The sequence below is a fragment of the Juglans microcarpa x Juglans regia genome, chromosome 8D (assembly GCF_004785595.1).
Source record: "Juglans microcarpa x Juglans regia isolate MS1-56 chromosome 8D, Jm3101_v1.0, whole genome shotgun sequence".
Classification (NCBI taxonomy): domain Eukaryota; kingdom Viridiplantae; phylum Streptophyta; class Magnoliopsida; order Fagales; family Juglandaceae; genus Juglans; species Juglans microcarpa x Juglans regia.
Genome location: NC_054608.1, coordinates 13,125,364 through 13,138,391, shown reverse-complemented (window position 1 = coordinate 13,138,391; position 13,028 = coordinate 13,125,364). Strand labels below are relative to the sequence as shown.

Sequence of the window (13,028 nt, the reverse complement as noted above, 5' to 3'; positions counted from 1 at the left end):
GATGAACCTTCTATATCAACAAAGGAAGAGAAAGAGAAAATGCATAGTGTGATGTTGTTATCTCTTTCTGATGGAATTTTGCACGAAGTAGCTGATGAAGAGACTGGCGTAGATATTTGGATGAAATTGGAGAGTTTGTATTTGAAGAAGTCACTCACCAACCGTTTGTACTTGAAGCAATGGTTGTACACTCTCCAAATGAAGAAAGGTAATCCTATGTCCGACCATCTGGATGAATTTAACAAAATCATTATGGACCTAATGAACATCGATATTAAACTTGACGAGGAAGATTAAGCTTTAATTTTGTTGTGTTCGTTGCCTATGTTGTTTGATAATTTTGTGAACTCAATGTTGTATTGTAGAGATACTATCTCCTTGGTGGATGTAAAATCTACTCTGAATTTCAAGAAGTTGAGAATAAGTTTTGGTGTACAAGATATGCATAATCAAGCTGATAACTTGTTTGTGAAATGTTTCTCTAGTATAGATCTGGTGGAAAAAGTTTGGATTAGGGTGTGAGTAATTCTAGTGGCAGCTCTAGATTTAACAAGAAAAACATTAAATATCACTATTGTCACAAATTTGGTCAATACAGGAATAAGTGTTCGAGGTTGAAGAACAATGATGAAGGTACAAGTTCCTCTAATCTTGTTAGTGCTGTTGAGAATACTAACAACTCTGATGTTATCCTAGTAGTGAACGGCTCTAGTGGTCCTTTTGGTGACAAGTGGGCTCCATATGCATTCCATATATGTCCCAGGACAGATTGGTTTACTATCTACAAATCAATTAACGGTGATTTCATTTTGGTTAGGAATGATATAGCTTGTAAGATTGTTGAAATTGATTCAATCAAGATTAAGTGCATGATGGAATCATTAGACCTTTGTTTAACGTTCGGCATATTCCATTTTTGAAGAAAACTCTTATATCTTTAGCCACTTTTGACTCCTTTGGTTATCAGTATATAATTGAATGTGGGGTCATTCGAGTCTAGAAGGGCTCTTCGGTTGTAATGAAAGGAAATAAGATTGATGGTCTTTATTTTCTATTTGGTTAGATAGTGATTGGTGTAGCTACAAGGTTATCTTCAGACGTTCCAAATTTAGGTATTACTCATTTATGGCACATGCGATTGGGCCATATGGATAAACGAGCATGATTATTTGTGAGTAGACAACTTTGCTTTTGTGTAATCACAAGATAGGGAAGCTTGATTTTTTTGTGTGTAGCATTGTATCTTTGTGAAGCATTGCATAATCAAGTTTACTGCATTTTATTTGTTCTGATCTTTGGGGTACATCTTGTGCAAGGTGGTGCTCTGTTCTTACTCATGTTGTCTGGTGACCGTTTTGAGAAAAGACTGGACTTGTTTTTCAGAAGCAGTGAGTGACGTGTTTGATGAGTTCAAACACTTGGAAAGGCTTTGAGAATCTGACAGGAAAGAAAGTAAAGCGATTTCAGATACTGTACAATTGGGTCCACTCCACAACAAAATGGAGTAGCTAGCGGAGGATGTATGCTTTTGGAATGCCGCTTGTCTAAAGATTGGGTGAAGTGGTCAACACAACTTGTTATTGGGTGAACCTTTCTGCTTCCATAGCTTTTGAGTTGATTTTTCCACAGGAGATGAGAGCAGAGTTATGGTAAGAAGGTGGAATTGCTAGGAGAGCTGCACAAAAGGAGTGCAGGTGGCACTCTAGATCATGCTATTGGAAAGGAGCCCGATTATTATTTTGGAATTTGCGCACAATGAGAGTAAGTCTACAGTTTCATCTAGTAGATATAAGAGACAGTTTGGTTACCTTTGGGATATGCTCATGCAGACTTTGTGGTGCACGTGCTTTGCCAAAGAATATTGGTTATTAGCCTTCTGCATGTCTATATTCAGAAGCCGTTGTTCAAGTAAGCAGTTTGTATAGTCGTGCGTTGCTTTTGTGTGAAGAGGTTGAATCTATTCTTTAGGACCAAGCTTGTCATTTTGAGTTGTCTATAGAGATGAAGGCTTCTGGGTGGAAATGGGTTTTCAAGAGATAGGCATTGTGTGTCCCGTTTGAGATTTGCAGAGGAGTTTTTTTTTTTTTTTTTTAATCTTTGGTGGGTATCTTTGATGTCTTTGTTGTCAAATAGTGAAATTTAATTTGGTGAAATTCATTTTGTTTAGGAATGACGAATTTCAAGCCAAGATAGAGATTTGTTGGAATGATGGCCTGATTTCCTATTGAAAACGTCATTCCAGAGACTTGGCTGACTGTGACTCGACCTTGGCTTGCTTCTGGCTCAACCTTGGCTCAAGCAAACTTCAGACAAATTTTTCGCTCGACAATTCGCTCGAGCTAAATTCAGACAGATTGTTCGCTCGACATCTGCTCGACAGTCCACTTGAGCGAATGTGCAGAAAACCTAATTCTCATGTCGTTTTATAGGTAAATGTATTTTTGTAAAGAGAGTGGTGCATGTGTTGTGGCCAAAACAGAGAGAAAAGAGAGAGAACTCATTTTGTAAGATTTGAGAGCTCGTTGGGTGTATTAGGACTTTTGGAATTGAGGAGTGATTTGTGATTGCTCTCTTGTACTTCATCTTTCTGATAGTAAATTCCTTGAGATCGATTTCGCCAGTGGATGTAGGCTATTATTCAATCCAGACTGCTTAAATCTTGATGTTCTTTGTGTGATTATCGAATTGTTTGTTATTTGCTTTAACTAATCTGCTTCAAAATCATCTCTAAATATCCAGTTAGTCCTAGCGCGGACAACATTGCAACCCGTCAATGGAATGAGTTAAAAATCACACGAGTGATCATAAATTTTGGATTTGGTGCCATTTCCCGCTGGCTGTTGTTTTTTATTTTTTGCTCTAAATTAACTTATTTGTGGCATTTGTTGGTCTCCCATCCCCATCGTTTGTATTTCCTTTTAGTTTAATAAAACTATTATTTCAATTTCATATCAAACAACTAGCCAAAGGTTCTCCATGTCAACATAGGACTGTTCATCAAGGCCGGTAAAAATCTTTTCCAGCCTGGTCCGGAACTCGTAAAATCAGATTTCAGTTTTGGTATTTGGTTTGGAACAAATCCGGGCAGTAACTTGGGTACACCTGGGTTCCGGGTTTACAACCCAATACCCGAATTTTATTTTATTTTTATTTTTATTTCAGCATCTACAAACTTCACTAACTGAAAGACAATTCAGACAAAAACTTGGTCAAGAATTTGGACACGTGAAATGGACAAAATTGATCTTACATTGCCTTTTGGATTTCCAATCCGTATGCTACAATCTCAACATGGAGTGTTCCTATCTATCTCTTCACGTGATGTATACAATGAGAGTTCTCTCACATGACGCATTCCAAAGTGAAACCTATGCAGACATACACATCGCTTTCCTAATTGAAAATCTTGCCATGTATTTCCTATTTTGTATTTACAAACTGTACACCACAATTCGGATTAGTAAAAGAAAAAGAAAATTATGTTGATGATGAAGAGATGCCAGCTTAAAAAAAAATGGGGATTCATCGGGGTTCCAACCCAGGTCTGACCCGAGAAAACCCAATATGGGTTTTCGCCCGAGTTTGAAACTCGGGTTCCGATCTGGGTATACCCGGGTTCCCGGACCAAAACCTAAATGAATAGTCCTAGGCCAACGTGAAGGACAAAAGTTTATAATTAAGAGTAAACAGGCCAATTGGTTGCCCATAAAATTTTGAAAGGAAAATACTTTAGCCACACAGGAATTAAATAAAAATAAATCCACAAACTGACGTGGCTTGATGTGGTACATCAGATTGTAAAGTTATTTTTATTGTAAAGTAGATCTAACGGATCTCGTGAAGCCACGTCAGTTTGTGGATTTATTTTTGTATAATCTCTTTGTGTCTTTAGCAGTTCTCATTTTGAAAATAAACCTTGGAATATTTCATCATGTACAGTATTTTGTATGCATATATCTCCCATGATATGGAATTGTTCTTGCCCTCTCCTCTTAGGGGTTGTTTGGGATTAGAGATGGTTTAATTTCATCTCATCTAATCTCATTTCTGTCTAAACATTACTAAAAGACAAACACTTTTTAATTTCAAATTTTTAACTTTTTCATCTAATCATTACCTAATCATTACAAGTTTTTCAAACTTCCAAACAAAACACAAAAAATAATTCAACTTTTTCAAATCTTAAAACAAAAATAATTTGAAAAAATTATATTCTAACAATATTTTAATTTTATAATATTTTTATTCAGTTTGTCTCTATCATTTAGCAAAATCTAATAAAATATCTAATTAACTCAAAATATTTTACTGCTATTCACAAATTTCTGGTATCATCTCATTCTACAAGCATTTATTTAGGGTGGATAAAAGTACAAGATAGGCCTTTTGAGGCCATGACCCTGATAAAATATTTTAAAATTCTACGTCCAACATGCCAAGAAGCATATTCCATCTCCGCTCCATCACAAAATCACATATTTCTCATTGGTTAATTGGCAAGTGAATATGATCTCTCGTCCACTCATCTTTTTGTAATATTCACTACCAAAACAATATCCTTTGATCACTACCTTTTCCAAGACGGTCTTCGATCTCAAATTTATTCCGGTCTTTTGAGTCATGTGATCCATGCAAGCAGCTTAAATTCCAGGCCAATTTTCTATGATGCAAATTAAAAAGACCTCCATTTTCCACAACCATTTAGTCCGCCCGTCAATTTCTGATGATCTTGATAAAAGGTTCTGCAGAATTGTCAAACATTCAGACCTATATACACAGAAGCAAAGTATAAAAAGGATTCGTTTTCTTTGAAGAAAATGATAGGAACCCATGATATATATAAGATCGATATATATACCTCTTTCCAAGGTGGAAATCTCTGATGATAAGGATTTCATGAAATAGGAAAATTCTCATTATTTCTACACCACACATCACATATAATTTTATTTTATTTTTTTATTTTTATCTTTTTATTCTTTTTCCTTAGCAAGTATATATGTGGTGTAAAGATGATAAATAAAAAAACTCAAATAGTTTAGCAACAATAAAACTAAAAAACGTAAAAAATAACTTAAAAAATAAAAATAAAAACAAGTGTGTTGTCTGGTGCGTGAGATTATTAATAGCAAAACTCTATGAAATATAAGAGATTTGGTCAAACTTACTTACGCATTGAAGAAATTCATGAGCCTAATTCATCTCGTAAAACTGGCTTTACAGGAGAAGATTGCTTATTTTTTATAAACATGTCCAAGACCTTGTCTAAAAGTAATGTGAGATTATTCCTCAACACCCTCCTTCATGTGTAGGCCAGTATTTTTCTTGATCCTTGTACAAGGTAAGTAGTGTGGACCCCATTCGTCCCGTGGTATTCTTATACCATGAAGAAATTTATGGGCCTAACTTATATCATAAAATCAGTTCTACAAAAGATAATTATTTATTCCTTATAAACATATCTAAGACCTTATCCACACGAATATAGGATTATTCCTCAACACTCATTTTCCTGAATTTGTTTTTCTTTTCCCCCTAGGTGGCAGATTCTCAACGTGGGAATATTATACTTACGTACGCATTTGGCCAAACGATTTGAATTATTCTCCTTCAGTCATTTCCTTCCTATATATACTCAATTCAAAATATTATACTAACCTTTAGAAATTCCACCATGAAGGGCAAATATAATAAAAATATTTTCAGAGAATTTAATTTCCCATTTTGCCCTTCCTGTAGGAAACGAATAACATCTTGCCTATACCCTTAGAATAAAGATTACCAACTTGGAATACTAGCTAGTACCTCATGACCGCACTTTCACGTAGTTTATAATAAGGAATAAGCATTGCAATCTCTTCCCCATTCAATGCTTTTGACTTCAATCTTCTTCCTAGCTTGAATATAACTTACTAAAGCTAGCTGCTGCTCTTTCACTTTCTCTGTCAGTTTCTTTCAGTTTCCTGGGTTCTTTCTTTTGCTTTAGCATTCATTCAATACCCTTGCTTATAGCTAATTAAGAGCAATATTAATGGCATCGAGCCCTTTCACTTCTTCAAGTGGTTCCAATTGCTCGAGTACTAGCAGTACTTGGACGCCAAAGCAAAATAAGCAGTTTGAGAAGGCTCTTGCTTTGTATGACAAGGACACCCCAGACCGTTGGCAGAATGTGGCCAAGGCTGTGGGTGGGAAATCTGCAGAGGAAGTGAGAAAACACTACGAGATCCTTGTGCAGGATCTGATAAACATAGAATCAGGTCAAGTTCCTCTTCCCAATTACAAGACCACTGGGAGCAACAGTAGATCAGGATCTGGCGATGAGCAGATCAGGTAAATTAAATGCACTGATGACATATATTTGACCTACTTATATATATATACCCTTAGTTCAACCATGCAGATCGTCTTTCTTAAATTATTATCTGTCCAAAAAGTGTAACATTTTCAGTCTCTTTTAATAAGTGTGCTCCACTCATGATCAAATATTTAATCAAATTGGGGTGTAGAGTGGAGTTAGTTTTGAACGATCAGAAACCATATATCTTTCTGATCATCACCATGTTAAATCACCAACCGTTCTAAAAGTTTAAATAGTTACGAATACATAATATATAATGATCTAACACAAAAAAAATGAGCATTTGTGACTGATTATTTGTAACGAAAACAGACTACTTTTAGATAGAAATAATCATTTTTAAAAAAAATAATTGATCACAAATAAACAGTTTTCTTGTAATAGATATACATATATACGTGTGTTCATCAATCAACTTATATTCATGTGTCGGCAAGTGTCAAGCACAAGCTGCTGATTACATGCATTATTAGTCTCAAACATCTGTCATCATACCTGCATGATCTGCATGCAGCATTAATCATGATTAATATATTACCCAACACCAGAGAACTAGCTAAGAAATCAGCCACTTTCCTCAAACAGATTGATTATATATATTGCAAGCAAATAAAATAACCCTATGTTTTTTTTTTTTTTATCGTTTTCAAGTTGGAACCCTGAGAGCTTGTAACTAGCTGCTAGCCACGTTCCCGCAACACCTTTCCTTCACGTAAATAGCTGCTAGCCACTCTCAATAAATATACCCATCACATAAAATATTTAATTAATTGAATGAAGTGTAAATTTAGGTTCAAATTCGGGATTCTATTCTAATACTATAAAAAATTATTATTTATTTCAAAAATTTAAATATTTAAGAAAAAATAAATTTAATTATTTATATTGGTTAAGTAATATATATATATATATATATATATATATATAATATAATATATTTGCGTACAAAATGTATGTTAATTTTGACGTTTTACCATCTGCAGGCGCATGAAGAATCTAAGGCTCTACTAGTAAAAGCCTAAAGCGGCAGTCATGTGGTCTTTATCTTAGTAGTATATGCACACAGTACAGAAAGAAAGTGATGAATCGCTCAACTATGAAACAGTTCAACAAATGCATAAAAAAAAAAAATTAAAAAAATGAAAGGACTCTATTTATGGGCTCATGAATAAGTACTTTTGTCATTGTCATTGTCTTATATATGGTGATCTGATGCTTCTACTGTATTCATTTTTAAAGCGAAGAAAATAGCCACATTGAATGGAAATCTACTGATAAAAATACAATCAATTTAAGTAGAAACTAAAAAACACAACTGTAGTGATGAAAATCAATATTGAAACAAGATATAGAGGTCAGAATATTTGGTACAGAATCATAGGACAGAAGGCCGATCAAGGATATATATAATATATTATATATGAGAACTAATGCCAAAAAAAAAAGTGCTAGTATGATTCCCAATTTATGTGCCCACCCATATATTTTAATTTTTTCTTAATAGTTAAGAAATTGATTCTTAAAAGATGTTTAAAAGGAGAAAAAATAAGCTATTTACATTAGTATGCATATTTGGGGAAAAGAAATGGAGATGCGGGGTATCGATCCCCGTACCTCTCGCATGCTAAGCGAGCGCTCTACCATCTGAGCTACATCCCCTGATATGTGCTGTAAAACTGAACATTATTATATATTCTAATAAAAATTGTTTGGCGATCTGGAAATGTATGTTGTTAAGACCATTATAAAATTTTCTTCCAAATTTGTTGTATCAATCATATACGTCCACACTGTCAGAGATTAAACTGAGAAGCAGATCAGGACAAATGCAGAAGTACGCATACCAAGCTTACAAGCTTACAAAGAGACTGAGAGCAACAATGAAGAAGAAAACTTGTGATCTTTTTTATTGAATTGGAGCCCAGCTAGTACGTACATACAGGTCTTTTTATGCACGGATGAACACATGAAGAACTACCATAACTAACTATCGTAAGAGATTGCTGACTTGGACTACCCAGCTATCCTATCTCTAATACATATTGTATCTCTTCATGTTGCAATCATTTCAAAAACTGGTCAGAATAAAAACTCTCACCATTGTTATTGAAACTAGCTAAATCCGCCGTAGCACTTAATTTTGTGAATTTGTGATACTCTTGACGGAGTAATGTGTAACATGCACAGGGGAAGAGGTATTCGTAGGCTCACTTCAAGGGTGAGCTACCTCCAGAGAAGAAGAAAGAGAGAGAGAAGATTTTATGCATTCAATTCGTAGTGTTTATTTCCTCGCCATCTCAGCCCATATAGGTAGGCCGATAGTGGTAACAACTAGTAACAAACTTAGAGAATATTCCTTTTGAGTCTACCTGGTGCATTAAATATCCAAACATGAAAAGTAATAACAAGAAATAAACTAACTACAGATTGGACCCAGGCCTAGGCCCATTTATTTAACTAATTAACTCAAGAACTTCCAGCCCATTCGTTGCTTTTGTCCACCGAATTGGAGGCCTGGTAATAACTTTAGCCCATAAAACTTAAGCCCGCACAAATACTAAAGTCCATCAAACAAAAAATTTCCTTCTTTGACAGAACCACCTTGGGCTTCCAGATGCTTTGTGACATTGCCCCTCTATTCAGAACACCTTACCCACAAGGTGTGGGTAGGTGTCTCTTAGGCGATGGTAGGGCTCCCAGGTGGCGTCTTCGGTCATCTGCCCTTGCCATTGGACCAAGATCTCTGTCAAAGGGCATCATCAACCTATCGAAGGCACCGATCGAGAATCTCCTTAGGTTCTAGGTTAAAGAGGCCCTTGGAGTCCACTAGGGGTAGTTGTGGCATGGGGATAACAAACTGGATCAAGTCTCTTTTTAAGCAACAAGACGTGGAACACTAGATGAATGAGGGAGGTCTCTGGTAGTTTTAGGCGGTATGCCATTGTACCGATTTGTTCCTTCACCCAAAATGGGCCAAAAAATCTTGGTGAGAGCTTGACATTTCGGCATTGGGCTATTGAATGCTGCCGATATGGTTGGAGTCTAATGTAAACAATGCCCTTACCATAAATTCCCTTTCTTTCCTCCTCAAGGCTGGATATTTCTTCGTTCTATTATGTGCCTTGTGAAGGTTTTGCTTCAAAAGTTGTTTGATTTGTTCATGGGAACGAAGAGAGGAGTCTACTGCTTCAATCTGCGAGGACCTTGGTGAGTAATTCAACAACCTGGAAGGGGGTAGCCATATAGGGCCTTGAAAGGGGTTAACTGAGTAGAGGAGTATTTAGTGGTGTTGTACCACTACTCAACTGGTGGGATCCATAAGGCCCAGTCCTTCAGCATCTCACCCACAAAACAACGTAGGTAATTTTCAAGTATTTTTTTTACTACTTCAGACTGGCCATTAGTTTGTGGGTGATATACAATAATGAAAGCCAGATCAACCCCTTGTTGTTTGAACAACTCTGTCCAAAATCTACTAGTAAATGTTTTGTCTCTGTCAGATATTGTGGAATTGGGCATGCCGTGGTGCTTGAATATATTTTTGATGAATGAATGGGCTAGTGAGGAGGCAATACGGGGGTGAGAAAGTGGGGGTGAAGTGGCTGCATTTGGTGAGACGATTAACCACTAACCAAAGGCAAATTAATGATTGGGAAGTTGGAAGGCCTTCTATAAAGTCCATAGTGATATGGGTCCAGGGTTTTGAGGGAATGGCTAGGGGTTGTAGGAGGCCTCTTGGTAGAGAATTTTCTGGTTTCACACTCTAACATATGTCACATCCACTCACAAAATTACACACTTCAGTTTTCAGTCCTGGCCAATAGAAGTCCAACTAACTCTATGAATGGTTTTATCAGAACCCAAGTAGCCTCCTGTAGGACTGCTGTGTAACAGATGGAGGAGTTTAAGTTTAAAGGCAGGGTTCCTTGGTACATACAATTTGTCCTAGTAGTACAGGCAACCAACCTTCCCTCATAGAATATTTAATTCCCTTGGCCACATTTTCCAGCAACTATTGGACCACTGCATCTTCCTTGTAGTACCCTTTAATCTCTTTTAACAACTCCAACGTAGGCACAAAAATCATAGTTAGGGTGATAGGGATTTCTTCTTCCTCTCCTCTCCTAGAAAGGGCATATGCTGCCCTATTATCTGACCCCTTTATGTACTCCACCACAAAATCATAGCCCAAAAGTTTGCTTACCCACATTTGTTGCATTGTTGTCCCTATTTTCTGGTCTAGTAGAAACTTTAGGCTTTGGTGATTTGTTTTCACTGTAAATGGCCTCCCTAGGAGGTATGGTCTCTACCTTTGTACTGTTTAAATCAGTGCAAACAATTTCTTTCCATAAGTCAACATTACCAAGGCCCTTCCCTTCAAGGTCTAATTGTAGAAGGCAATAGGGTGCCCTTTTTGCATGAGGAAAGCTCCCACAGCTTTCCCAGAGGCATCACACTTTATTTCAAAGGGTAGAGTAAAGTTGGGCATTGCCAAAACTGAGGGACTTATCATAGCCTATTTGAGGTCATTAAAGGCTTTTTTTGTTGCTTTAGACCACTTAAATCCATCCCTTTTTAATAATTCTGTTAGTGGGCAGCCATTAACCCATACCCCTTGATGAGCCTCATGTATTACCTAGTCAAATCTAGAAATCCTCGCATGATTTTACAGATTTTGGACGAGGCCAATCCCACATGGCCCTCACCTTTTCTGGGTCTGCTTTTACTCCCTAGGCTGAGATAAAATGTCCCAAATAAGCTACCTCAGGGCTAACAAATTTTCACTTGGGACATCTTGGCATATAACTGGTGTTGCCTAAGAGTGTCCAATGCAGTTTTAAGGTGCAGCACATGCTCGTTTTCAGTTTTGTTGTAGATTAAGATATCATTAAAAAAAAATACAATCTTCAAAAGAAGGGTTCAAAAATCTGGTTCATCAAACTTTGGAATGTGGAGGGTGCATTGGTCAAGCCAAAGGACATGACCAAAAATTCATAGTGTCCGTCATGGGTCCTAAAGGCAGCTTTTGGTATGTCATCAGTTTTGACCCTAATCTGGTGATAACCAAATCTAAGGTCTAGTTTTGAGAATATTATAGACCCACACAGCTCATCCAATAGTTCCTCCACCACTGGTATGGGATACCTATCCATCACAATGGCTTTATTTAAAGCCTTATAATGAACACAGAGGCACTATGTCCCATTAGCTTTCCCAACTAGTAGGACAAGTTAAGAGTAAGGACTTTGACTTGGTTGAATCACCCATGTATAGAGGAGCTCCTTTACAGTCATTTCTATTTCATCTTTTTAGTAGTAGGAGTATCTATAGGGTCGCATTGATATAGGTTTGGCTCTAGGTATTATGGGAATGAAATGGTCTTGGGATCGATTGGGGGGGGGGGGTAAGCCTGGTGGTTTTGCAAAAACATTAGAAAATTGGTTAAGTAGGTTTTTAGTAAGGGTGGGGATTTAGGGATATTCTTTTCAACTTCTAGAAGGTGTACCAACACTCCCTTATTCCCCACACAACTAGTCTTAGGTATCCCACCCACTTCAATCAATTTGGAACTGGATAGTCCCTTCAACCGAACTAGTTTTCCTGCAACTACAAACTACAATGTTAAGTCCTTGAAATTCCGTAGAATGGATCCCAAGGGCTGGAGCCAAACTACACCTAAAACCAAATCACATCCTGCTAGCATCAAGACATAAGGCATTTGAAGTGATGTTCATATGTTGGATGGACATTGACACCTGCTCAATTTTCCCTTCATTGGAAAGCTATTCACAACTAGCCACTTTAACCAAGACCCTCTCAGTCATATTTACCCCCAATCCTGCCATGCAAACTACAGTTGGGTCAATAAAATTATGGGTATTGTCGGTGTCTGTGAGTATGACTACCCAACAGTCCCCAATCCTCCCCTTGACCCTCATAGTCTTGGGGTTTAACAGCTAGTAATAGCTTGTAGGAAGATTTCTAGTTTCTCATTTAGTGTTGTTACATCGAAAATTTCTCCCTCAATGGGGTTCTCCCCTAAAACTCCCACCAGTATCTCCTCTGTCTCAGGAGAGCCATAGATCTCTTCAATGAGGTATAGCCAAGGCATTTGACACTTATGGTTTAAGCTCCACTTGGTCTCACATTAATAACAATGACCCTTTTCTCTATGGTCTCTCACTTGAGTTTTGTTGATGTTTTGGATGGGAAGTGTGATTTTTCTAGGTTTTTTGGGATTTTGGTAGTGGGAGAAAGCGTTTGGAGGGAGCTGGGTGAGGGAACTAAGAGAGGTAAGCATTACTTCTAATAAATATTTTTTTGACACCCTAGTTTTCTTCTTGTAACTTGGCCAAGCTATAGGCTGAGAAGAGAGTGGGGGGATTAAACATCCTCACTGGGAAGCGAATTTCTTCCTTGAGACCACTCAAAAAGCAACTTAGCTTATAGTGGTTTGATAAACCCCTTAGTCTATTAGAGAGTGACTCAAAATTGGCCTTGTACTCTTTTATATGCCCAGTCTATTGCAACCTAGTCATGGCCGCCATTGGGTCATCATAACAATTAGGGAAAAATCTAAAAAGCAAGGCTTTCACAATTTGTTCCCAATCACTTAATTATCCCGATTCACCTAAGTTCTGAAACCACACCAGGTTTTTGCCTTCCATGT

The 13,028-nt window shown here is 37.1% G+C and overlaps 1 protein-coding gene and 1 non-coding gene across 2 annotated transcripts; one reads left to right on the top strand and one right to left on the bottom strand.

Moving 5' to 3' along the window:
• Positions 1–5,850: 5,850 nt before the first annotated feature.
• On the top strand, positions 5,851–7,584 carry LOC121241982 (protein RADIALIS-like 6). The gene is made up of 2 exons (XM_041139854.1): positions 5,851–6,330; positions 7,342–7,584. The coding sequence occupies exons 1-2, from the start codon at positions 6,032–6,034 to the stop codon at positions 7,367–7,369; spliced, it is 327 nt and encodes a 108-aa protein (XP_040995788.1). The 5' UTR covers positions 5,851–6,031; the 3' UTR covers positions 7,370–7,584.
• Positions 7,585–7,944: 360 nt separating this feature from the next.
• Positions 7,945–8,017, bottom strand: TRNAA-AGC. The gene has a single exon. It is a non-coding gene; the product is annotated as a tRNA-Ala (tRNA).
• Between the last annotated feature and the right edge of the window lie 5,011 nt (positions 8,018–13,028).